General features: G+C 44.7%; 1 protein-coding gene across 1 annotated transcript in view; it reads right to left on the reverse strand.

The window, feature by feature from the left end:
• Positions 1-6,996: 6,996 nt before the first annotated feature.
• ATP9A (ATPase phospholipid transporting 9A (putative)) overlaps positions 6,997-27,084 on the reverse strand; it is a 107,464-nt gene continuing 87,376 nt past the window's right edge. The window contains exons 22-28 of the mRNA XM_056844411.1: positions 23,188-23,252; positions 19,411-19,566; positions 18,145-18,209; positions 15,452-15,560; positions 15,286-15,343; positions 10,492-10,695; positions 6,997-7,368 (exon numbers count right to left, since the gene is read on the reverse strand). Coding sequence (XP_056700389.1) covers positions 7,232-7,368; positions 10,492-10,695; positions 15,286-15,343; positions 15,452-15,560; positions 18,145-18,209; positions 19,411-19,566; positions 23,188-23,252 — 794 coding nt within the window. The 3' untranslated portion in view covers positions 6,997-7,231. The remainder of the gene's footprint in view (positions 7,369-10,491; positions 10,696-15,285; positions 15,344-15,451; positions 15,561-18,144; positions 18,210-19,410; positions 19,567-23,187; positions 23,253-27,084) is intronic.

The following is a 27,084-nucleotide window of genomic DNA, read 5'->3' on the forward strand; positions in this document are numbered from 1 at the left end:
GCAGAGGCTTGGTGGATTCTGAAAGCCATTATATTGAGAAGCAGGTCTCTAAGGCAAGATCTGAGAGATGCTCTGCACATGAAAAACCCAGTATTTTATAAGAAGGGACCCTCTATGTGATTCAGTATCAAAGCAAGAGTAGTTTCAGAAGATCTTTCCAGATTTCAAACAAATGTTGGATGGAAGAGACCAGATGGATGTATGAAATTATCTTCTAATCAAGATCTACCATACTCCCCCCCCAAAAAAAAAGTACTTGCAGCATCATACACACAGGGCAATGCAGTAAGAATTCAGGTAATCAGCATTCCTTCATAGTCCCCCCTATCCACCTAGTGCAATAACTCAACATTTCTCTTCAGCTGTGTGAAATCCAGCCATATCTTTCCAGAAGCCTGTCAGAATATCCATTTCCTACCACTCAAGCCACAGTATCTTTCTGAGAAGGTCTCTATCCCCTCCTTGGCAACCACGTCTCACGTGACTACTGTGTGCAACATAGTTATGCAAGTATATTAAGCACCTATTGGACAGTGACTGTAACACACTTGGTAGTTACACAGCTGCCTGCACCAATTTCTGAACTGCAACGTTCTTAAAAAGCAAATAGATGCTAAACTCTCTTCCTCCTGTTTTGTCACTCAAGTAGGGATATGCTCATGTTGCTTGATCATTTAAGAAAAAAATGCTCTTTCCAGGCTCCTCACCTTCAACTCTAGACCATGGCCTCACTGTTTCTTTCTTCCCCCCCCCCCTGTAACATTCGTGCCTTGAAAACCCTATGGGATTGCCATCAGTCAGCTGTGACTTGATTATCACACACACCCAGGCAGCATCTCTCTCCCAGGACCTTTTGTCTTTCATGGGGAGAAGGCAGTGTGCTACTTGGTCTGGATTCTACTGTCTGAAACGGCTGCAAGAACATGTGAAAATATAAGCTGTAGAAGTGGGAAAGGAGCCCCGTGGCACAGAGTGGTAAGCTGCAGTACTGCAGTCAAAAGCTCTGCTCAGGACCTGAGTTCGATCCCAACGCAAGTTGGTTTCAGGTAGCCGGCTCAAGGTTGACTCAGCTTTCCATGCTGGGGGTAAACTGTAGATGACTGGGGAAGGCAATGGCAAACCACCCAGTAAACATAGTCTGCCTAGTAAACGTCAGGATGTGATGTCACCCCATGGGTCAGGAATGACCCGGTGTTTGCCTTTTACCTTTAGAAGTGGGAAATGGCTTCTGAGATATCAGAACTTTACGACAATATTTCTATTTATGACAAAGCCTTCGATAATATTTTACAACAACTCTTTGTTCATTTCTGCTGACGTTATGTTATGTGCTTCTGCAATTTGTAACAAATGCCTAATAAAGGTTTTTGATTTGAAGACAACATTTCTACTTAATAGAGAGCGTTGAGGAAAAACAATATTGTTCAAAATTAATGCTGCTATCTTAAGCCCATCAACTTCAATGGTCTCGGAAGGATGTAACTCTCATTAGGATGGCACTGTGTTTTCTTTCAAGTAACTCACTGCAAAGGTAAATAGTATTCCCCCCAAGAAATCTCTGTAAAACAATAGATGAACCACTGGTGACTCTGCAACTTTTTCCATTTAAAGCACAGCTGCCCAATTGCCTTTGGTCACACAAGGTTTAAAAGCACAATCCTCAGAGATGTTTGCTGGTATAAATTGAAAGCTCAAATGAGCGGGACCTCATTTCAAACTGAGCTCTTGTGCAATTTCCATTCCACTAAGTGGGACTACTCAGGCATTCACAGTAGATTGCAAAGCTTTGCAAAATGAAAATAGTATTAAAAAGGGTATTTGATGTCCCCCACCATGACTCATAATGTGGAAAAAAGAAGCAAGAACACTGTGCCTGCAGAAAATTGTTTTTTTTGGTATGTGAAATTTTCATCCCCACAAAATTATTTTACAGACACTTCAGCATGCTCAAATGAAGAAGACCAGTAAGCGTTAACAGCCTGCTGTACAATGGGGCTATTTTTGATGATTAAAAAGACAAACACACTCCCATAAAATGGCTCTCAGCAAGGATCACTTCACAGAATCACAACCTAGTGCCAAGACATTAGCTACAAAAGAACCCAGGTCCAAGATAGTGTGATGCATGTCCTAGACAATGGTTGTTAATGGTCATTGTTGCTGCCACTAAATCAGAGTGCAGAGTCAGCATTCCAATAAATATTGCTGCACCTAATTCCCATTTTCATCAGCTTTGTTAATTTGGCCACGGCTGGCATGGAGAACTCCGCAAGTAAACAGTGCCAACTACATCACTGATTCTACCATGTCCAAATGTAGCTTCCACTTCTTTCAATTGTGCAAGAGACCTTCTCAATGGACAGCACCCAACAGCAAATCCATTTTCTTGTCTTCTTACAGTTACTCAAGAAGATGTTACTTTTCTTGAGACAGCAATTTGCAAAATAATTCCAAGAAAGATATACCAGCTGAATATTGATTTTCTGGGCGAATGTAGATTTGGAAAGAGAAAGGGGGGAATCAATGGTTGAAATGCCATCACAATGAGTTTCAATCAATTTGTGGTGTGTTGAAATCCCACTAATTTGATTGTCCTTGGCATTGTCTTAAATGCACCCAGTGTTTTAGATTGAAACTTACTATCCTGCCTCTACAACATTTGCAGGAATTTGAATTATAATACTCAATTGCTGAATGTAAAGTATAACACCTTACGCCTTGGAGCTAAGTCCCCTTTAAGTGCTTGAAACTAGATACCTGATGATACCACGTATAAGGAAACATTGCATCAAAGTTGCCAGCTAGTCACCTTTTCTGCTTCAGCGATGAACAGTTTGTCCATTTCACAGTGCAAAACAGATCCACATCAACTTCTGCCAGTGATATCCTCATCCTAGATCTTCATATCAAGGAAATGTATTAGGAATTCGACATTTTTACACGTTTGCCCCCTAGTGATTCACTTTAAGACATTAACTTGGTAAACTTCCTTGAATCTTTCTAAAGGACACTTTCTAAATAGTGGACTGGAAATTCAGGTCAACACTTAATACAAGCTTTCACCAAAGGCAATGGCTGCTGGGGGGCAGGGGAGGTCCCATTCCTTCTAAAATCAGTTTCTGAGCAGGCTTCAGTCTTTTGTAGACAAGCAGCTGTGTGAGTGTGTGTTAAGGACCATCAAATTGCTTTCAACTTATGGAGACCCTATGAATTAATGAATTCCAAAATGCCCTATTATTATCAGCCTTGCTCAGGTCTTGCAAACTGAAGGCCGTGGCTTCCTTGATCGAGTCAATCCATCTCATCTTCGGGGTCCTCTTCTTTTCCTGCTGCCTTCAACTTTTCCTAGCATTATTGTCTTCTCCAGTGACTCTTGTCTTCTCATAATGTGACCAAAGTACGATAGCCTCGGTTTAGTCATTTTAGCTTCTAGGGAGGATTCAGGCTTGATCTAAAACCTACTTCTTTGTCTTTTTGACAGTCCATGGTATCCATAAAATTCTCCTTCAACACGACATTTTAAATGAATCTACTTTCTTCCTGTCACCTTTCTTCATTGTCCAACTTTCACACCTATACATAGTATTGGGGAATGCTATGGCATGAATTATCTTGATCTTGGTTGCCAGTGATACATTCTTACACTTCAGAATCTTTTCTAGCTCCTTCATGGCTGCCCTTCCCAGTCTCAATCTCCTTCTGATTTCTTGGCTGCAGTCTCCCTTTTGGTTGATGGTGGAGCCTAGGAATAGAAGATCTTGAACAATTTCAATTTATTCATTGTCAACCTTAAAGCTGTGTAATTCCCAAGTAGTCATTACCTTTGTCTTCTTGATGTTCAGCTGTAATCCTGCTTTGTCATTTTCTATTTTAACCTTCATCAGTAGTCATTTCAAGTCTTCACTATTTTCTGCCAGTAATGTGGTGTCATCTGCACATCCAAAATGGTTAATGTTACTTCCACCAGTTTTCACTCCACCTCCATCTAAATCTAATTCAGCTTTCATTATAATACGCTTGGCATAGAGACTGAAGAGATAGGGAGATAAAATGTATCCTTGTCTGACACATTTGCCAGTTGGAAACCTTTCTGTTTCTTCATATTCTGTCCTAACTGTAGTTAGTTTCTTGTCCAGAGTGCAGTTTGCACATCAAAATAATCAGATGTTGCGGCACACCCATTTCATTTAAAACCAACCATAGCTTTTCATGATCCACACAATCAAAAGCTTTGTTGTAATCTCTGAAACATGCTGATTTTCTTCTGAAATTCTCTTATCTGCTCCAGTAACCACAGCCCGGATAACCTACAAGAACCAATGAACTCTGACCGTGAAACCCTTCGACAATATGTTGGCATATTCTTGTTAAGGTTTTGATGGACTCCATTTCTGTGGCCTGGAGTAGCTCTATTGATATCTCATCTACTCCTGGTGATTTCTATCTCCCAGTTGCTCTCAGTGCAGCTTTCACTTTCTAAAACTGTAGGTTCTTCAAAGAATCTGTTATCCTTTCATCTCTTCTGTATAGTTCTTCAGTGTATTGTTCCCATCTTTTCTTTATGTTGTGCTGTTAACATATTTTTGTGTTGGTCTTTCAGCATTCCTGTGGTTTAAATTTCTCTTTGATTTCTTGGATCTTGTGGATCAGATCTCTTGTTTTTCAATTTTTGTTCTCTATTTCTTTACAATGGCTATAATAATAGTTCGCTTTGTCTCTGTGCGTAAGTCACTGGAACGCTGAATTTAGACTTTTGATTCTATTTCTGTCACCTTTTACTTTTGCTTCTCTTCTATTTTTAGCAATTTTAAGAGTTTCATCTGTCATCCATCAAGGGTTTTCATTTCTTTTGGCTACAGGAATGGTCTTTGTGCATTCTTCCTTGATAATATCTCTGGTTTCAATCCATAGTTGTTCTGGTTCTCATTTGCTTGAACTTAGTTATGCAAATATGTTCTTTACATGTTCTTTAAACTCTTCAGGAATGTTGTTTAATTGTAGTTTGGCACAATGAATGTTTTGTTTTTTTCTTCAGCTTTATTTTAATTTTCGATATTAACAATTCATGGTCTGTACCAGTCAGCTCCTGGTCTTGTTTTGCCAGAGAGAATAGAACTTCTCCATCTTCTGATTCCAATTATGTAATCTATTTGATTTCTATACTGGCCATTTGGTGATGTCCAAGTTTGGTTGTCCATTCGGTTGCCTGAAACCTATGTTCACAATGAACAAATTGTTGTCTTCACAAAATTCTATGAGTTGCTCTCCTGCTTCATTTTGTGCTCCTAGCCCAAATCTTCCAACAGTATTTGATCCTGCTTTGTTTCCTACTTTTGCATTCCAGTCACCTATGATTTTAACTCTAAGCAACACAAATCTAGTTTTATACTATAAATAGTCCAGTTTTTACAGATCTTGGTTTGATTGAGAAATTCGAGTGTTTGAATTTATTTTCATCTCCATTCCGTACATTCAGACAAACTCCTGAATTGCACAGTCAGAATTATTGCATGGTTTTGCCCATTATAGACTGGATGTGTAAGGTAGTACACTGGACAGCTGATCCACCTTAACCTTGCTCCTGGAAGGCCAGATTATTAGAGAAACAGATTCTCAACCTAGCACACACTGAACATGGTGCTTTTTACGTGCAGAAACGTGCTTTAAATGGGGAAACATAAAAAAACAAAAACAATTCCCCACCTGCACTCTGAAATATTACAGTCCAGTGATATTTATGAACATGCAGTTCAGCTCTAACAGGAAACAGATTTTCAAAAAAAACAAAAAAGCTCGACAGTAAATAGCAAGAATCCCATGACCTTTCCCTTTCAAGTCTTTAATGATTCACAATGCATCCATTACTTTCCCGCAGCACATTTCTTATACTTTTTACAAAAGGACGATTAGCAGCGGGTTTCCTTCCAAAAGGTCTAGGAAGGTTAAAAGTAGTTTGGTTCTGTTATACAGCGGTGTTATCCATATTACCAGCTAGCCCAGAGTCGTCCCTCTAACCCCCCCCCCCCATTCAGGGCTGGCACCAGCCCAAGCACTCCCAGGCATCTGGTGTCCCCCTGGGCTTAGCTCTCAGGTTCCTTCGTGATAGCACATGCGCTCGTGGTCAACTGCCTATAGAAGCAGTTAATCAAAGGAGAGGAGAAAGTCAACAAGCCAGAAGCTGGTAGATATCCTGGATGAGCCTGATACAACTTCACTGTTTGGGCAGAGGCATGCAATACCTTGGCGAATATGTATCTGCTGGTGAATGGTAACACAAAGGCAGGCTATTTGCAGGAAAGAATCAGGTGCCTAATTTCCCCCAACCCATCAATTCTCCCTTTTAATCACATCCCACCCACCCAACCAAATTTCAGAGTTGGGTAGAGGAAAACCAGAAGAAAAGTAGCAGAGAAGAGGGATTATATGGAAACAATAAAGCCTGCCTCCCCATCCATTCTCCCTGCAAACGTGTTCTTGGCTCCCATGTTAGTCCTATGTGGCATACTATGCTTGCTATGCACCTTACTGCACAGATCCTTTGGATGTCAGAAAGCTCACCTTACCGCAAACACTGCTGTTGAATATAACAAGCGTTTTCCCTTTACCCAAGTCATGGTGTCCCTTTAAAAATAATGCAGCAATATCATAGCAAGAAAGAATCCGGATGGGCATTCTTTCTTCAAGGGGATTAAAGAAAACCACGTCATAGTGAGATGTTTGACTCTGGTTTGGGGCACAGTATGGCACTGTAAGTGTTGTCTACTTAACAGTAAGACGAGCCACCCGTTCAAAAGGATTTTCCAAGATGCTCAAACACTTATATCTACCTGACCCCCCAAAAGTAGTAATATAAAACATCACGAGGAAACGAAAAAGGAAAACAAAATATATGACATTGTTTTCAAATAAATAGCCTCGTTCACAGTTTCCAAGTAAGCTGATTGCACAATGGAAGCCACGCTTTTTGCAATTATCTGCCTTGGACTTCACTTGAAATAAATAGAAATGGACAGAGCTTGACCGATCAGGCAGTTCTTCCCGCTTACTTGGCTGACTCCTAGCCAACTTGCTCAACTGCCAATTATTCAGTCTTTTCCCACAAAGGTCACCAGTCAACGCACAACCCTTACACAACTGTCAGAGGCAGCTGTTACTATGATGAACACACATTGATTTTGTCTGTGAGCACTGTGCAAAAAAACACGAGTCTTTGCTTCGTTGGGAGAAGCACCTATGACGTCAGCTTCGAATAGCTCGGAGGAGAGAACCTTCGCCTCAGGTACTTCAGGACGTAGAGAGGGAGGCAGCTGACCAAGGTGATGACCGTCACCTTCCACAAGAACGATAAGGTTGTGATGAAATAAACATCTGGAAGGGAAGAACAAAGAAAATGATCCAGATGATTGGAAGGGAAATCAAGTAGTGCAAATTAGGTAAGGTAGAACCAAGTGGGGTCCGTGTACCGCAGTGAACTTGACAATTACAGAAAGGTAACCAGATTGGCCCTCAAGATCTAACTACACATTAGACAGGTCCCAAGTCTGTCCTAAGTAAAAGGTAAAGGTCCCCTGTGCAAGCACCGGGTTATTCCTGACCCATGGGGGGAAGTCACATCCCAACGTTTACTAGGCAGACTTTGTTTACGGGGTGGTTTGCCAGTGTCTTCCCAAGTCTGTCCTGCATCCTTCCAAATCAGACATGTATTGAGACATCCGTATTAAAACAATTCTCAGGCATGTAAGAGCCCCAGACAGGGAGAGGAGTCTTTCTTACAGCTCCTCCATTTTCCCAGCCTGAAATGAAACAAATTCTCAGGCATGTGGTAGCCCCACACAGGGAGAAGGGTCTTAAAGCACCTACATTTTTCCAACCTGAAATGGCCCCAGGGAGCTGTTATTCATCCCACTGGGGAAATTAATCTATACCGATGGGCTACATAAAAGGGGCAAATACTGGAGTCCCCAGAGCCATTTTCATGTCAGGAAAATGGTGCTAGAGGCTTTGCGTGCCCTCTCCCTGTGGGTCACATAAATGGGCCACTCCGAACCTCAGAATTAAGTTTCAACACACAACTCCCTGGACACGCCTGGTTGGACAGGACCCAGGGCAAATTTGGAAAGAGACTATTATCCTTTGAAAGAACATTGTTGGGTAAAAGACGGGTGGCGGCCCTTTTTCCCCCCTTCTGGGGAACACAGCCCAGGGAGACTAGTTTCAAAAGGTGGAGCTGTATGGAAGGATTAAACCCCTTATCTCCTTCCCACATGCTTCTGATCCAAATTCGGGCCATGTGCATCTGTAACTTAGCTTTGAAAAAAATCGTGGGGAAATCAGATTGCTAATTTCCCAGCATCTCATCATTCTTATGAGTAATAATGGATGCAAAAAATTATTCTCAGAGGAGGGGCTGTGGCTCAGTGGAAGAGACTCTGCTTTGAATGCAGAAGGTCGCAGACTCAATCCCTGGCATCTCCAGTCAAAAGGACCAGGCAGTAGGTCATGTGAAAGACTTCTGCCTGAGACCCTGGAGAGCCACTGCCAGGCTGAATAGACCAAACTGACCTTTATGGGCTGATGATCTGATTCAGTATAAAGCAGCTTCATGTGTGTTCATGGGTGTCCCAAGTAGAACTACCCTTAACTGAAGTAGCACTAGAGAAATGAATGTTGTTTCCCCTTTTTTTTGGAAAACAATAGTCTTCATCCACTTGGCTACTTGGAGGGGCTCCACATTTGTTCTATGAATCACAAAGCTCCATGCAGGATATATTTGTGCTAAAGCTCAAAGCAAAGTAGGAACACCCATGTGGAAAGACAGCCTTCATATAAATGAGGGTTTGTGACAGAGAAACTAGCAGGATCGCCTTATGGGTAGTTAATAAAGCTTCGAGGTACCATTTTTTACTTCACTGAAGGTGCTGCAGAATTTGATTGTTGGGAATCCACATAGGGAGGATGGGGAGTTAAATTCTTCACAGGGTTGTCCTTCAAAAAGCACTTTTTTTCAGGTTATAACAAGTTTTGAAAAGGCAGCCATAAACAAATGCTCCAACATTAAACTGTGTTTTTACAGATCTGTCTGAAAATGTGCCTATAACCCTTGTAGATGCCCCCCCCCAATATCTCTGAGAGTAAGGGTGGTGTATTAGCTAGAGTCCTGGATTAGGCCCAGGATGATCCCCACTTAGCCAGGTAGCTCACTGTGCAGGGGGGGGGGCACTTGGGATAGTCAGTTACACTCAGCCTTAAGTTACCTCAAAGGTCTATTTGTGGAGAAGAGAATCATGGAGCGTGCCATGAGCTCCTTGGAAGGAGGGTGGAATACAAATCTAAAAAAGCACTTAGACCTCTGACTGGCTCCTGAGGACTCTACAGAGAGCCAGCATGGTGTAGTGATGAATAGCGGTGGACTCTAATCTGGAGAACTGGGTTTGATTCCCCACTCCTCCACATGAGCGGCGGATGTTAATCTGGTGAACCAGGTTGGTTTCCCCACTCCTCCACATGAAGCCAGCTGGGTGACCTTGGGCTAGTCACAGTTCTCTTCGAGCTCTCTCAGCCCCACCTACCTCACAGGGTGTCTGTTGTGGGGAGGGGAAGGGAAGGTGATTGTAAGCCAGTTTGATTCTCTCTTAAGTGGTAGAGAAAGTCGGCATATAAAAACCAACTCTTCCTCTACTACAACTTATTTTATTTATTTATTTATTTTTGGACTTGTATCCTGCCCCTTTGTCTTGGCCCAAGCCGGGCTCAGGGCAGCTAACATCAATTAAAATGTCCTGAAATACAATAAAAACATTCAAGATTCAGTTCAGTACTAAGTAAAAACCCAACAGTTCTAAGCTAAAATCAAATGGCGCTCAATTTTGGCAAGCAGGGCCACAGCCGGCCTGGAGAAAGCAGCCAGGGTCCCCTATTTGAGTGATATAATAAAAATGTAAGAAAAAATGGGGAAAGGCAGGGAGGCCAGCTCTGACAGAAACTGTTTGAATTTGTCTGTAATATATATCAGCTCCGGCATAATTCTCTTTTTCTCCCCTAGGCACTCATGGCTTTGCGCATGGGCCCAGAAACCACAGTCATTTCCAATGAGAGAAAGGATTTCTGTCAGTGGAATGGGACTTCCCCTCCTCCCACTGCAGCTGAAAAGGGTCCCTGAAATGCTGCTCCTGGGGGACAGAGCCCACCCCCCACGAACAATATGAGGGGAGAGTTGGAGGTCTGCAGTGGGAGGAGGAAATCACTGAGAACCAACCTCTACTTCCAGCCATGGAAATCTTCTGCTAAATCCAACCTAAGGACATTTTTGTCCTTGAGATGGAAAATCCCCTCACACACACTTGACTAAAAACTTCCTAGACAGTTATTTGCTGACCTTTTAAAACAGTGGCCAAAATCTGCTGCCTCACTAGCTGCCTGGCAGAGCTGGCCCTGACTTGGTAAACCTTCTCTCGAGGAAAGCTCAGAGAAAGACGAAACAGTGACTGTTACCAATAAATTCGTGTAAGAAGACCAGCGAAGCAATGTAGCAGGAAAGACTGAGTAATTCGGCCACTATCATGAACCAGTGCCACGTCTGGATGGTCAGCGCCACCATCAACAGCTCTGTGAGGATCAGGGACGTGAAGGAAATGGCCACAATGTGGACAAACTCCGATTCAAACAGCAGCAGTGCTCCGTACATAATGATGCTACCTGGAAGGGGGCAGAGGAAGAGAGGGGAGGTTACAGGCCTTGGTAGAAAGTGCTGCCAAGTCACAGCCCGGTAGGGTTTTCAAGGCGAGAGACAAACAGAGGTGGCAAAAAAAAAAAAAAATCAAACAGTATCTACAAATATATTTGGAGAAGCCATATTAAAACCTATCGCAGCTGTGGTGCTCCTTGTGGTGAATCACGTCAAACCCATAAATATCACTCTAAGGCAGAGGTGTCAAACTTAAGGCCGGAGGGCCTATCCGGCTCCCCTAGAGAGCTCTTATCCAGTCCGCAAGCCAGCCAAGGCAGACACCTGCCCCACTCTCAATCTGTGCTGGCAAGGCAAGGCCCAGCCCAACCAAGTGACATTTATGTCATAGCTGGCCCTCGTAACAATTGAGATCGACACCCCTGCTCTAAGGCCTTTTATGCAGGGACGGTTCCCCGTGGTCATCCTGCCGACTGCTTCAGGGCTTCCTTTTGATTATGCATGCTTTTTCTGCCTGTCAGAGGTTGCCTCGCTCTCCCTGCACATTTTGCTCACATTTTCCAGATTCTGTTTAAACAGCATCTGGAAAACATGGGCAAAACACACAGGGAGGACAAGGCAACCTCTGACAGGCGGAAAAGGGATGCGTGATCAAAAGGAAGCCCCAAAGCAGTCGGTGGGGGTGACAGCAGGGAAACGTCTCTGCATAAAAGGCCTAATAGTAAAGTGACTGACCCCAGCACCAATCATCAAGGAAGCAAACAGGCAAGATGAGGGTTGTTCCCTGGTATGAAGGAAAATCTGGCTTTGTAAATCAGCCAAAAATATTGAACCCCTTCCCCATCAGGAACCGCACATTTCAGGAATCACAGCATGTTGCGGGCGGTTGAGATAGTCAGAGGGGGAAAGGCAAAGGGAAAAGTAGAAATGGGCACAAAAGCATACAGAATTCTTCAGGGGAAGAGGGGGTGGTGGCAGAGGAGGAAGAGGGAGGGGAATTTCTAAATTGTTCATCTCCCCCTCCCCACAATTCCTTACGGGCCTCTAACTTGTTATGTTTTGAACTACTGGATCGCTCAAGGGCACAGAGAAAAATGAGTTTGATTCAGGTTGCAGTACGGACAAGAACTGTTGATCTGTCTTCATGAGCTGAAGAACCCTTTCGTAAATGGTGGGATTTCCTACACGGAAGGGCCTTCTGTGTCTGGAAAGGTGAGAGTCCTGCAAATAATTATGCACCCCTGTGCAATTCATTGTGGACATACACCTGGCGAGAAGACATGATTGATACATAGGCATCCTAACAGAAATACTATATTTGAGGGGTATACATTTTTTTAAAAAAAAGTGAAACAGAATGGGAAACAGTCATTTCACTATTTTTACAATGTAAAGTAATGGGAAACCCTCAAAACAATGACAAGACTCATTCATTTTGACTTTTGTTTATTTCCCCATGGCAATGCAGTGCAGGCATTTTTGAACTGCATGTGGGCGAACACGGCATGCAGGGTTCACAGAAAGTTTGCTTGGCAGACTGAAAAGCTCTCCCACCCACCACAAAGAAATGTTTGAATACCGGTTGGGTCTTCTGCTGAAATCAAGGAGGAGGAGAAAAAGGGGGAGGGGGACCTCTGAGTGAAGAAAAAAAAAGGTGCACAGCAATCAGAGGTTGCAAGGTGTTTATATAACAAATTGTAGCTACTCCAAAAACATTCAATGTAGTTGTTACAAAGGGTCAAAGTAACAGATGATTTACAATTACTTTGAAGCTTTGTAACAATGGTGCAGAAAAGAGCAACCAAAATGATCAGGGGACTAGAGCAACTGCCCTATGAGGAGCGGTTAAAACACTTAGGGCTGTTTAGCTTGGAAAGAAGGGAGCTAAGGGGAGACATGATAGAGGTCTATAAAATTATGCATGGTATGGGGAGGGTGGATAGAAAAGATTCTCCCTTTATCATAATAAGAGAACACGGGGTCATCTGCTGAAGCTGGAGGGTGAGAGATTCAAAACAGATAAAAGGAAGTATTTCTTCACACAACACATAGTTAAATTGCAGAACTCCCTGCCCCAGGATGTGGTGATGGCTGCCAACTTGGAAGGCTTTAAGAGAGCAGTGGACATGTTCACGGAGGAGAGGGCTATTCATGGCTACTAGTCAAAATGGATACTAGTCATGATGCATACCTGTTCTCTCCAGGATTAGAGGAGCATGCCGAATATATTAGGTGCTGTGAAACACAGGCAGGATAATGCTGCTGCAGTTGTCTTGTTTGTGGGCTTTGTAACAACTATATGTATGTTTTCGAAGTCGCTACAATTTGTTATATAAATGCCGTGCAACCTCTGGTGCTGTGCACCTTTTAAAAAAAAATCAAGGGGAAGCCTACAGCATGTAACATTTGTAAGCACCTCTAAAATGGGTGCCCATCGGCCTCTGTCTCTGAAATTTGGCAGCTCCAGTGCCTTGGGGGGTTTAGTAGAACAGCATGCTCTTTTGGATGAAAAGCACAAAAGGTCCCGGCAGGAGAAAACTGGCTGGGTCTCCTGTTGCGATCAATGGACAATTTAAATGAATGGACTAATAGGCTAATGCAAAATAACATGAACTACATCTTTAAAATGAAAATAGAGAAACTAACGAGTTTTCTACCTTCATCCCTAATATACCCAAACCATGCAGTTCTATAAGGTAGTAGCAGTTTTCTAGACAAGAATATCTGGTGCTCAAAGGCCCAAGTGGGCAATTTATGCCTTCATGTAGGAGTGTCAAAGCGGCTTACAATTGCCTTCTGTTCCTCTCCCCACAACCTACCTTGTGAGGTAGGTGGGGCTGAGAGTACTGTGACTAGCTCAGGGTCACCCAGCTGGCTACATGTGTAGGAGTGGGGAAACCAACCCGGTTCACCAGATTAGAGTCCGCTGCTCATGTGGAGGAGCGGGGAATCAAACTCGGTTCTCCAGATAATAGTCTGACGATCCTAACCACTCCACCACGCTGGCACACACGAAAGGAAGACGGGCTTGCTTAAGACTACCCAGTGAGCCCATGGCTGAGGAGAGATGTGAACAGAGGGCTTTCCAATTTACAGTCGTAAGCACCACCAACACGCCAGATGTCAATACAGTCTCTGGAGCTGGAGAGAGAGGGAGGGAGGACCACTTCACATCCTGCTTCTGGCTGACCTGAAAACAGCCACACTGCTTCCCAGATACTCAGCTGTAGACATAACTCATATCAGCAGCATGAGTAATCTGCGTGGATGAGTAATCCACAGCCTTTGCATTCTGCTTGTTTGAAGAACAATTCTACCAGTGACTCAAGATCCAGCCATAAAACACAGACCCAGAAGTAACCTTTCCACCATCTGGGTACTGCTCAGTTTCAAGTCAACTCCTTCCCCTCCACCCATCTTGGGTGAAAACGTCTAGCTAAATTGCATTGAGAGGTGAAGTCATCCGACCCACAGAATGTAACAGGAGAACAGCCTTGGCCTGAAAGTCTTTCCCATGATTGTTGCTCTTTCTTTCACTCTGACCATCCAGAAAACTGTGTGCTCCCTTTTGAAGGCCTGGGGGCGGGGCGCTGCTCTTCTACAGCCCTAAAGAGAGTCATTGCTGCTGCAGGGTTCACTTTTACAGCTCTGTTACTCCCTGGAATACAACAGAGGTATTCTGTTCCCGGTGTGGCTTTCCCAATTTAAATGAACAAAATTATTAATGAAATTCTCCTCCTTACTACAGTCCAGGCGTGGTCTTAGCCATAGGACATCTGTGACAGCTGTCCTGGGCTGGGGGGGGGCAACCACCCATACCCCCTCCAATGAGGGGGGGAGCAAAAGCTGGCCGGGTATTGCTCAGGCAGGGGTGGTGGTGGTGGCCGTGGTTCTGAGGTCCCATCCAGGGCTTTTGCCTAGAACCATCAATGGCAACCATGCAACAGCCCCCATCCCACCTAGCTTTTGCCCATACAAGTCCCATGACGTCCAGCATAGACCGCCAGGGTGGTGTAGTGGTTAAGAGCGGTGGTTTGGAGTGGTGGACTCTGATCCGGAGAACTGGGTTTGATTCCCCACTCCTCCACATGAGCGGGCGGAGGCTAATCTGGTGAAATTGATATGTTCCCCACTCCTACACATGAAGCAGCTGGGTGACCTTGGCTCTCTCAGCCCCAACTACCTCACAGGCAGACCGCCTGTTGTGGGGAGGGGAAGGGAAGGTGATTGTAAGCCGGTTTGGTTCTCCCTTAAGTGGTAGAGAAAGTAGGCATAGAAAAACCTCCTCCTCTTCTTCTTTTCCACCCAAGGGAAAACATGGTTGGATCTAAGCTATGCTTCTCTGTTGCCATGCAGTACCATCATCACAGATGGCCGCAGCGAGCTATTACAGTCTCCAGCTTGGCTGAGCTGAGCATCCTCCCCAGCCATCGGAGCAGTTTTTTTTTTTTGCTTGTTTTTTTTAAGTGCAAAAAAACCAGATATCAAATTTGGGAAAACATGAAGTTCAAACAGTTCGTTTCCCAGCACAACACCACATTTTGATTATACGGTATTAAGTGTTTTACAAGCAACTTGACAAAGAGGAAAAAGCTTCATACCTTGATAAATACTTATCAAAACCCATATCAAAAACGTTTTGTAGGATAATGGCCTCCCCTAAAAATAAAACAGGACAAACAAATTACATAAGTCTAGCGTATGTTATACTAAAAGAACACATGCAAGAACCTGAAAGAAAAAAACAAACAAGAAAATCTGTTGAACCTTCAGAAGATCTTTGTAGAGCTCTGGATATAGCATGGCAACTTCTGATTTGACATCCTTGTCCAGGACCAGAGAGAACACCGGAAACATGGTGTAGATTGTAGAATACCTGAAAGCAGCACCAGGAGAAATACCCACTGATTTCTTCATTCTTTTAAGAGATTTCCTTCGGCACATTGGACAAACAGATTTACTGCAGGAGGGGTGGCAAGTTTAAGTGGAGCATATGGGCGGTTTTGCTACTTCCTGTATTTCCCGAGGGGGTGGAAGGCAGCATGATATAGCCCAATCTTGTCTGCTCTTAGAAGCTAAGCAGGATCAGTAATTGGAAGGGAGACCAACAAGGAAGACTCTGCAGGGGAAGGCAATAGCAACCCACCTCTGCTTTTCACTTGCCTTGAATACCCCTTGCTGGGGTCTTCATAAATTGGTTGCCAACATGATGGCACATACATACATATATTTCCTCCTTATGCTAACTGCCAATCCAGTGGTAGAGTCTGGAGAGACTTTGTAAGTCTGTAAGGAGTAACACAGCCTCCAGGATTCTGATTCCAGGAGATGGACACATAGATTTTAAGTCAGTGAGGGACTCAAATGAAGCGCTGGCATGTAAGAGCACATAATAACAATTAAAATCCAACAACAATTGATTTAAAAATATTTTAATATGTGGTGTAGTGGCTAGGGGGTCTGGGATCTGGGAGACCCAGGTTCAAATCTCCACTTTCCCATGAATAGGTGACCTTGGGCTAGTCACACACACTCAATCTAACCTTCCTCACATGGTTGCTTTGAGAATAAAATGGAGAAGAGGAGCATGATGTCAGCTGCTTTGGATCGTCATCTGGGAGAATGGTGGGATATAAACAGAGTAACTAAATAAATCAAAGAAGAAAGAAGAACTGTGCCTCAAAAGCTAGGTGCTGTAATCCCAAAAAGTTGTAGGGTTACATGCCTCATATGTTTTCTGTGCAACCAGAGTTTGCAGATTATTAATGTAACATGGATCAGTGTGCATACAACACAACCCAGGCATATTTTAAGGAGCTAGAACTGGCTATGCCTCTCTGAGCTTTGCCATAGATTAAGACACAGATCTTACACCTCAAGTCCAGAATGGACAATACCACTTCAGACAACAGATCGTGAGCTCTAGCCCTTTGCCCCAAAAATGCCACTCAAGCAGAAACCTAGCACAGCAGAAAGAAAACTTCTACCCTTGCTCTTTTTCCTTGCTGTGCTGATTTTATTTATACCCCGTTTCTCCCCAATGAGGACCCTGAAGCAGTTTATATTATTCTCCTCTCCTCCATTTTATCCTCACAACAACCATCCTGTGAGGTGGGTTAGGCTGAGAGTGCATGGCTAGCCCAAAATCACCCAGCATGCTTCCACGGCAGGGTGGGGATTCTAACTTGGGTCATAGAGGTTTTTGTCCAACACTTGCCACTACATCACACTGGCTTTTGCGGGGTTTTTTTTGGGGGGGGGGAGGAATCCTCCATTTGCTGTCTAAAGCAGCAAAGTCCTTCCTACTCAAGTCAGGTCTCTCACTGCCAAATCATTTCACATATGTAAACCAGCCCTTACTATTAAGAAAGTTCAACCTCAAACCCAATTTACAATGCCAGATGCATCCCCCCCCAACACACACATAAAAACCCTGTAAAGGGGATGCATTCATTGCCCTTTCTTCCACAAAAGGTACCTCTTGGAAAGACTCTGTGTGTGTGTGTGTGTGTGTGTGTGTGTGTGTGTGTGTGTGTGTGTGAAGTGCCGTCAAGTCGCTTCCGACTCATGGCGACCCTATGAATCAGTACCCTCCAAAATGTCCTATCATTGACAGCCTTGCTCAGATCTTGCAAATTGAGGGCCGTGGCTTCCTTTATTGAGCCCCCTTTTAGATGCACACCTTAACGTGGTGAGGGGGTGAATGTGTGTCAGGCAAGCTGAAAGCAATACCGTAAGGGGTTTAGACTCTATCAAGAGACTAAGCTCCTAGCAGAGTCACTCAAGACGGAAAGGTCATGGCTGAGACCCCCGACGAAGATGCATCCACTGCCTCCTTAAGGGATCAATGGCCACATCCGCAGAAGAGAACAGGCAGTTCCAATGGCGATGGGGACAGAGGAATCTCTGAAGGTTAGTTACTGGGCAGTAGCAGCAGTGGAAGGTGACACTGGCGGAGGATCTTTCGTAGACAACGGCAGTGCCTCTACGGCTAACCCTGGTTAGCACTGCGCAGAAGAAGGCACTGGTAAACCACTTCTGACCAACATTTACCTTGAAAACCCTATGATGAGACAACGGAAAGACTGTCCACCCTAATTATTTTATTTTTTTACAAATGTATATTCTGTGTTTCTTCCAAAAGACAGACGCCAGGCAAAACTAAACTTCTGATCCCGAAGCTCAAATAAAAGGAGTTTCAACAGGTCCTGACAACAGCAGCTGAAATTCGGCTAAACAGGATCCCACATGCTTATCCCTGTTGCTGGATAAAAGTAGCTTTGAAAAATCTCATCCCTCCTTCTGATAACCGCAGCAACAGTCGACAAGACAACCGTTTGCGGCTTAATCAGCATCAGGTGTCGCGGCGAACACTTCCAAGCATCTGAAACGTATCAAACAGGCGCCTTTACATTGTGAGCTCTCTGCACTCGTATTTTGGGAAACTGTTTGGCTCTTACCCAATGATGAGGAAGCCCTGGTAGAGGGAGATGGAGGCGAAGTAGAACACTGAAGAGAAAACAGCCTGCGGGAGGAAAGGGAAACCTATTTACCTCAGGTTCAGGGACCATGACCCGTCCTCGTAGTTCTTAACAGGAGCAGGCGGGGTAGCCCACTGTTCAGATGCTTAGATATCCCACAGGCATGAGGTAAAATTAGAATGGGCTAGGGCCACGATTATTCCCCACTTCCAACCCTCAGAAAGTTGAAGACAGTTTTGAAAGAAGGATGGCTGCTTGTGGGCTTATCCTTGCATCTGACTTTAGCCTCTAGCAGACGGGTTACTGTATGGGTTCCCAAACGCAACACTGAGACACATAAGAACATAAGGAAGGCCATGCTGGATCAGACCAAGGTCCATCAAGTCCTAGTTCACACAGTGGGCAACCAGGTGCCTCTAGGAAGCCCACAAATAAGACAACTTGTCCTGCCTGTGTTCCAATGCACCCAATATAAGAGGCATGCTCCTCTGATCCTAGAATCATAGAGTTGGACGGGACCACCCGGGTAATCAAGTCCAATCCCCTGCACAATGCAGGAAATTAACAACTACCTCCCCCCACATCCCCAGTGACCCCAACCCTCCCCCCGCCATGCAGGATCCCACAATCAAAGCACTCCCGACAGATGGCCATCTAGCCTCTGCTTAAAGTTCCCAAAGATGGGGACTCCACCACCCTCCGAGGCAGCACATTCCACCGTCGAACAGCACATTCCACTGTCGAAATGGATCAAAGCTTGCAACACCAGTTAAAATAATCCTTTTTTAAAAGTACCAACAGAAACAAAAGGCTACCCCACAACGTTTTGCAGAAAATGTGTTCGGTTGATGTCAGTGACATAATAGATGCAATGTGAAAATATTGATTTTTCTCTTCTCTGTGTTGAAGGCTTTAAGAGGGGAGTGGACATGTTCATGGAGGAGAGGGCTGTCCAAGGTTACTAGTCAAAATGGATACTAGTCATGATGCATACCTATTCTCTCCAGGATCAGAGGAGCATGCCTCTTATCTTAGGTGCTGTGGAACTCAGGCAGGATAATGCTACAGTTGTCTTGTTTGTGGGCTTCCTAGAGGCACCTGGTTGGCCTCTGTGTGAACAGACTGCTGGACTTGATGGGCCTCGGTCTGATCCAGCATGGCCTTTCTTATGTTCTTTTGATCCTCCAGTCTCTCTAAGTCAATAAGGCCAAAACCTGGCAGAAGATACAGAGCGGGATTGTTTACCTGCATGGTACTGATGCACAGGCTTCTGTGGATCACGAACTGGCTGAGAGCTGCCGATCTTTTGTAGCTGTTCCGTCCGTGCACCATCAGTAACCGGCCCAGGTGTTTAAACTGACTGATGGAGAAGTCTGCAGCGAGAGAAGCCTGCTTGCCTTCCTAGGGATGCCGGGATAAAGAAAAGCTCATCAGACCAAAAAGAAGCAGCAAAGCCTCTTGTGTCATAGAAGTAAAAACAAGAAATACAGAATAGCACAAAAGCAGCACTAAAAGGAAGGGCCTTTCGAAACAGGGCGATGCAACATAATGCACCAGCCCCATGGTTAGCCCGAGTTTGATAAATGCCTTGCATTTGCTACGTGCTTAGGAATGCAGATGTGCAGAGGGTTGTTAAGAATGTGACATGCTATAATATCCTTTGGTAGCTTGCATTTATCTAGAGAATGATGCCTCGTTTTTCTCCTCCATGGGGATAAAAAGGAGCTTACATCATTTCCCCACAACCACCCTATGAGAAGTGGCAGAACTACATTTTTGGGGCCCTGAAGCTAGAACTGTTATGGGGGCCCCTCTGCAACCAGCAACAATAGGGCAACATCCAACAAGGTCCAAAGGGCCTTGCTGCCCTTGCAAGGACCTGGAGGCTCAAATGGTGGAGAACAGGGTGGTGGGGTGGAGTCCTTGAAAATGGGTCATACAGTGATGAAATAAAACTACAGAACTATTAAGCCATGCATTAACAAAGGGTCTGACAATCCAGATGCCCAAATGTAGGCTGTGAATAGATCCTGGCGAGCTCAGTGAGCCCTTACAGCTGGGGGTTCGAGCGCTGTATGTCCCCGCGAAAATTTTGAAATTTGACCAATTACAGGGACATTTTGAGGCCATATGGAATGGGTATTAGAGCACATTCTAATGTCAATATTAAGTACTTCAACCCATTGGCTTATGATTCTATCACTTAAAAAAAACTCCATCGATTTTGTTGAGAAATTCACTCATTACAAAAAGTTGTTTCATGGCCCCCTCTGGGATTAGGGGCCCTGAAGCTTCAGCTTCATTAGTTTCGCAGTAGATCCGCCTCTGCCTATGAGGTAGGTTTGGTTGAGGGCGTGTGACTAGCCTAAGGTCACCCAGTGACCTTCCATGGCAGTGTGGGGGTTTGAACATGGATCTCCCAAATCCTAGTCTGACTCTCTAACCCAGGGGTGTCAAACGTAAGGCCCGCGGGCCGGATCCAGCCCCTTGAGAGCTCTTATCCGGCCCGCAAGCCAGCCAAGGCAGCCACCCCCCCATTCTAGGCTGGCAAGGCATGGCATGGCCCGACCAAGTGACATTTATGTCATATCCGGCCCTCGTAACAATTTAGTTTGACACTCCCCTGCTCTAACCACTATACCACTCTGGCTCTCATTGGGTTTAGTGGGAGGCCAGTCCATTTAAAACACTGAACATAGCTTCTCCTTTTTTACTTCCCCCATCCAATGTTTATGAAGCCAGAGCTTACTGTGGCACACGTACAGTCCTATCGGATGAAGAGGATTTTACCATGTCCTTGCTCCTGCTTATTGCTATGGTAAAAGGTGTGGTCCTACACATGCAGTAGAATGAGGTGGCAGAACACCAGAGACCAGCGTGGCATATTGGGTAAGAGCGGTGGACTCTAATTTGGAGAACCGGGTTTGATTCCCCACTCCTCCACATGAAGCCTGCTGGGTGACCTTGGGCCAGTCACAGTTCTCTCAGAACTCTCTCAGTCCTACCTACTTCACAAGGTGTCAGCTGTGGGGAGAGGATGGGAGGGAGATTGTAAATCAGTTTGAGACTCCTTAAAGGCAGAGAAAATTGGGGTATAAAATCCAACTCATCTTCTCCCTACGTGAAAAATTCCATGCAAATAGAAAACTAGCACAACAGAACAGGCTGGACTAAAACGCTTCCTGTTTCTGTGCCACTTTCAAGGGTACCTGCCACCCGCAGTACGACGTGGTACAGCCCATTCTATCATCTCAGAACGCTAGCAATTTGTTCTGCTGCCTGTGGAAAGCTGGCAAAATTTCCCTTACTGTATGGATGAGCACTAACATTTCTCACAGGGAAGTATTCAGTCCCAGGAAGTTACACCATTACACCAAAATCAAATGGCCAGCTATGTATACTCAAACACAAGCCAAAAAAGACCGACTGACCGAACGAGAGTCTTATGGAGCCTTAAAAGCTATCATGTTTATATTCCACAAAGGCTGGTGCTAGAATAATGCCTCAATGATACATATGGTCCTGTAGAAAACGAAGAAGAAAGAAGAAAGAAGAAAGAAGAAAGAAGAAGAAGAAGAAGAAGAAGAAGAGTTGGTTTTTATATGCTGACTTTTTCTACCACTTAAGGAAGAATCAAACTGCTTACAATCACCTTCCCTTCCTCTCCCCTCAACCGACACCTTGTGAGGTAGATGAGGCTGAGACAGCTCGGAGAGAACTGTGACTGGCCCAAAGTCACCCAACTGGCTTCATGTGTGGGAGTGGGGAAACAAATCCAGTTCACCAGATTAGCCTCCGCCGCTCATATGGAGGAGTGGGGAATTGAACCCGGTTCTCCAGATCAGAGTCCACCACTCCAAACCACCGCTCTTAACCACTACACCACGCTGGCTACACCACACTGGCTTTAGTTTCAGGTGGGATGCCGTGGAGGTCCGCAGTAGAACAACAAGATTCGAGTCCAGTAGCACCTTAAAGACCAACAAGATTTCCAGGTTTCGAGAGTCAAGGCAAAGGACTCTCAAAAACCTATATCCTGGAAATTTAGCTGGTCTTTAAGGAGCTACTGAACTTGAGTCTTGCTTCCAAAAACTTGCTGGTCTGTAAGGTACTGCAAGATTCCTGTTTATTTTTGCTGCAACAGTCGTAACACAGCTACCCATCTAAAATTAATGTTCCTCATGTCTGAGAGTCAGGATACACATTTGACGTGCAGCCTGGCTCTGTCTGCTGATGACTCTGAAGGTCCCCTCCCTGTCTACGCAGAAAAAGAGAATGGCTTGAAGCAACTGGTAGAATCTCGTCTCTCCTAGTTCTCCCACTCCCAACTGCTGAGGAAGGCGAGATGAGTCAGAGCTTATGACGGGAGGAAAGAATCCAGCATGACTAAGCTGGGTCTCTCTCTTTTCTGGGATTGCAGGGGGAAAGGCAAAACCTTCAAGAACCTCCAAGAAAGTCTCCAAGTCCTGCACAAGTAGGGCTGGACTACCCCCCACCCAGTAACTACAATATCCAGCCCAGCAAACAATCCTGAAGAACATACAGCAATGTTTGACATAGGCCATTTATTCAGGGACAATTTTGATGCTTGCTCACAGTTCTTTTTTAAAATGCGACCTTTAAAATGCCTATTCACGGTCCTGATGCAAAAGGAGAAATTCCATCACCCCTCACTCGCCTGCTCCTTCGTTCCTTTGTTTGCATAGCCATTGGCAATCGCTGGTTGCATAGCTAACGCGCAGCTGTGATTTTGCATGCTTCCTTGAGGGGATTCTTCAAGGCGTGAGCGGAGCAAACACAAAAGGTCGTGTTAAAGGGGCTCTTAAGAAATGTGAAGCAGGTATGCGCTGGCTTCACAGTCACTTCCTGAATGACGGTTCAACGTGAAAAACTAAAAAAAAAATATGCGAAGCACTTCAGCCTGGAACGCACTGCTAATTAGCAAGCATAAATGGCCATAGCAAATTATCAAGCAGGTTAAAACTAAAAGCTTTTCTTCCACTCCACCTTTCTTCCACTCACCTTTCCTTCCACTCCAACACCACAATCAGCTTCCTGAATCATACTGACGTCATTCCCACCATCACCTGCAGGAAACATAGAAAAAGGTCAAGTGAACCTCGGTGAAAAACCAATTTACAGCTTAACAATCCCAGTGTTTTACGTTTGGATTGCATACGTTCCAAAGTAAAGATCGCAAACCTCTGAGTGAATGCGCCCTTGCGCTACAGATGGGATTAATCCACTGCAGCAGCATTTGCGCTCTGTGGCTGTGTAAAACTTCTGCGTCATCATTCAGCAAAAAACAGGAGACAATTGGTGCAGTGGAAGAATTCATTTTAATTCAGAAGAAGTTGATTTTTATACCCCACTTTTCTCTACCTTTAAGGAGTCTCAAAGCAGCTTACAATCGCCTTCCTTTCCTCTCCCCACAACAGACACCTTGTGAAGTAGGTGAGGCTGAGAGAGTTCAGAGAGAACTGTGACTAGCCCAAGGTCACCCTAGCAGGCGTCATGTGGAGGAGTGGGGAACCCAACCCGGTTCTCCAGATTAGAGTCCACTGCTCTTAACTACACCACGCTGGCTATCATTGGGACTTTTAGGCATTTTGCACAGGCTTTGTCAGGGGATATGTAAAATATCATAGTCTGAATGCTTCCCACAGCATCATCAGTCAGGCCTATCTGTACCACAGAACACAACCATCTCTGCAAAAGTCAGATTTCATTTTAAGGAATGGAAGTGAGAGACTGCTTGGCAGATGAAACAGAACTAAGTTATTCATGCTTATGTGCTTCTTCCAGCTAACATGCAAAAGGAGAAATTGCCCATGCCCCTTGTGGTGAGACGCACAAGTTACAAATGCATATAAGTGGAAGGTGCACAAATTCATGTGTGATCTGGAAGATACACGTGGCAAAAAAAAGTGCCAAGTCACACAAAGATCTGCTTCCTGACTTTTTTCGTACTACTAACTTGCCAACGGCAGTCTGTCCTGCTCGCCAAGACCAAGCTTATATTTAGCTGTAACAGAGCAGGTGATGTTCAATACAACACAAGTTCACTTGGGTTGTTTCATGGTTTGCAGCGTGGCATTTCCCCCTCTCTGCAATAATCAGTTCCAGAGCTTAATTATACATGCAACAAAGCGAAAGATGCAAAAACAAAAATCAGCTGCGAACCTGCTATTTTGTTCTTGGATGCGACACTCTTCGCTTGCAGGAATGTTGCTTGGGGCAAAGGTTTCAAGGCTTCTTCATACAAATTTAATTCCCCCTTATGCCCTTTAGCCACTCTCTCTCACTCACAATCAAGGTGATGTCAGAGTAAAAGGGTCTAAACAGGACCAATACGTTCCCAAACGTGCACTTTAAAAGCGAGGTGAGGTCCATAATCCCAGAATCATAGAGTTGGAGGGGCCATACAGGCCATCTAGTTCAACCCCCTGCTTCATTCAGGATCAGCCTCATGCATGTTAGTGACTCAATTATTAGAATATAAATGTAATCTTACATTCCACCGTTGCAGAATTTTTAAAGTTTGGAATTCAATGCAATTTACAGATTCATCTTCCGTGGTAATGAAAATCCACTAAAATAATTATATCCACTAAAATCCACTAAAATTAATTATATCTCCTATCCAGCGTGGTGTAGTGGTTAAGAGTGGTGGACTCTGATCTGGAGAAGCAGGTTTGATTCCCCACTCCTCCACATGAGCGGCGGAGACTAATCTGGTGAACCGGATTGGTTTCCCCACTCTTGCACATGAAGCCAGCTGGGTGACCTTGGGCTAGTCACAGCTCTTAGAGCTCTCTCAGCCCCACCTACCTCACAGGATGTATGTTGTGGTGAGGGGAAGGGAAGGTGATTGTACGCTGGTTTTATTCTTAAGTGGTCGAGAAAGTCAGCATATAAAAACTAACTTTTCTTCTTCTTCTTCTAAGGAGGGGGAAGGGAGGGGCCTTCTCAAAGTCATGAGGCCTTTCGCCCATCTAGGTCAGCCCTGACTCCTCTGACAGGCAGCAGCTCACCAGGATCTCTGCTAAGTCTACTACCTGGTTTCTTTTAAGTGGAGATGAACCGGGGATCTTCTACACCAAAAGCAGATGCTCTACCACTGAGCCACAGCCCTCCCCTAATAAATGACATATAATTTCTCAGTTTCCTACCCCCGTTTCCTACTTAGTTTCCTATCCTAGCCCAATTTGATGGGTGAAAAATCTAATGAAGAGCAATGGTATTCCCAAGGGTGTCTGTGAGGAAGGGCTAAGAAGTCAGGGGAATCAATTTCTTTTTCGCAATTTTATGTGCAGACAAACTATAAATATGCTGAGTTCCACCCTCCTAAATTGTCTGGAAAATGTACTTAAAAATGTAGGCATGTGGTGTACAGAAGCAGAGATTGACACAGGGCTGGCTACAGCAGTCCACGTATTCTGCCAACCCATCTTTGCGGTTGGCAGAGGCTAGCCTTTGAGAGGGAGCTTTGGAATCACTCGAAGGACCCTTAAGGCCCAGTTCCCAATTCTGAACGGGAGGTGGGTGGCAGTCTTGGCCTCCCTTCACTGGCTTTAAGGATCCTTTGGGCTCTCTGCATGGTAAACCTACATCCTGCCCTGGGGACTTGAGCCCAGAGAATCAAAACCTGGCCTTCTTGGACATGCTAGATAGTGCGATAAAATACTGCACATGAACACATGAAGCTGCCTTATACTGAATCAGATCCTTGGTCCATCAAAGTCAGTATTGTCTACTCAGACCGGCAGCGGCTCTCCAGGGTCTCAGGCAGAGGTCTTTCACATCACCTACTTGCCTAGTCCCTTTAACTAGAGATGCCAGGGATTGAACCTGGGACCTTGGGCATGCCAAGCAGATGCTCTACCACTGAGCCACGTCCCCTCCCCCAATGCAAGAATGAGAGCATTGGCAAATCGCCAAATATGCAAGGCTAGGTATTAAGCATAGAAGCACTTGGTCTAATTCTGATAAGGGAAGAAGAAGAAGAAGAGGAGGAGTTGGTTTTTATATGCCAATTTTCTCTACCACTTAAGGGAGACTCAAACCGGCTTACAATCACCTTCCCCTCCCCACAATGGACACCCTGGGAGGTAGGTGAGGCTGAGAGAATGTGACTTGCCCAAGGTCACCCAGATGGCTTCATGTGTAGGAGTGGGGAAACCAACCCAGTTCACCAGATTAGCCTCCGCTGCTCACGTGGAGGAGTGGGAAATCAAACCCAGTTTTCCAGATCAGAGTCCACTGCTCCAAACCACAGCTCTTAACCACTACCCAACACCACACTGACTCCCTGAATGGGTAATATTAAGTAAATATTTAATTTTATTGTAAACATTTAATCCTAAATAGTGTTTTATGAACAGATGTATTGCTAGATTTTATCCTTTTAGTCATGTTAATTGTTTTGAATATTTGCTTTGCTGGTCAATGACTAATAAATTAAACCAAGAACATTGAAAAATGCCTTTTATTATGTAGGTAGGTAATGTGTGGCCGGGGAGAAGCTGGCATGATATAGCCTGATCTTGTCAGATCTCGGAAGCTAAGCAGGGTCAGTACTTGGATGGGAGACCACCAAGGATGTCTCTGCAGAGGAAGGCAATGGCAAACCATCTCAGCTTCTCACTCGCCTTGAAAACCCCTTGCTCGTTTCAACTTGATGGCATTTACGGATATTATTGTGTGGCCAAGATCCAGAAAGGCCTGTGTGGGAAGCGCTTCTATACTCTCAGGGGCAGAGGGGCTGGCCAATTCTTTCCACCTGATGGCAGCCCCACACACCTCCCTGAAGGACTCTAAGCCAACGTGGGGTTTTTGTGAGGAGGAGGCCCACAGAAATGTGAAAAATCCCCACATATGTAGTATTTGGCATCACAGCTTATATCTCTGATGTACAAA

Source organism: Euleptes europaea, chromosome 2 (genome assembly GCF_029931775.1).
Source record: "Euleptes europaea isolate rEulEur1 chromosome 2, rEulEur1.hap1, whole genome shotgun sequence".
Classification (NCBI taxonomy): Eukaryota; Metazoa; Chordata; class Lepidosauria; order Squamata; family Sphaerodactylidae; genus Euleptes; species Euleptes europaea.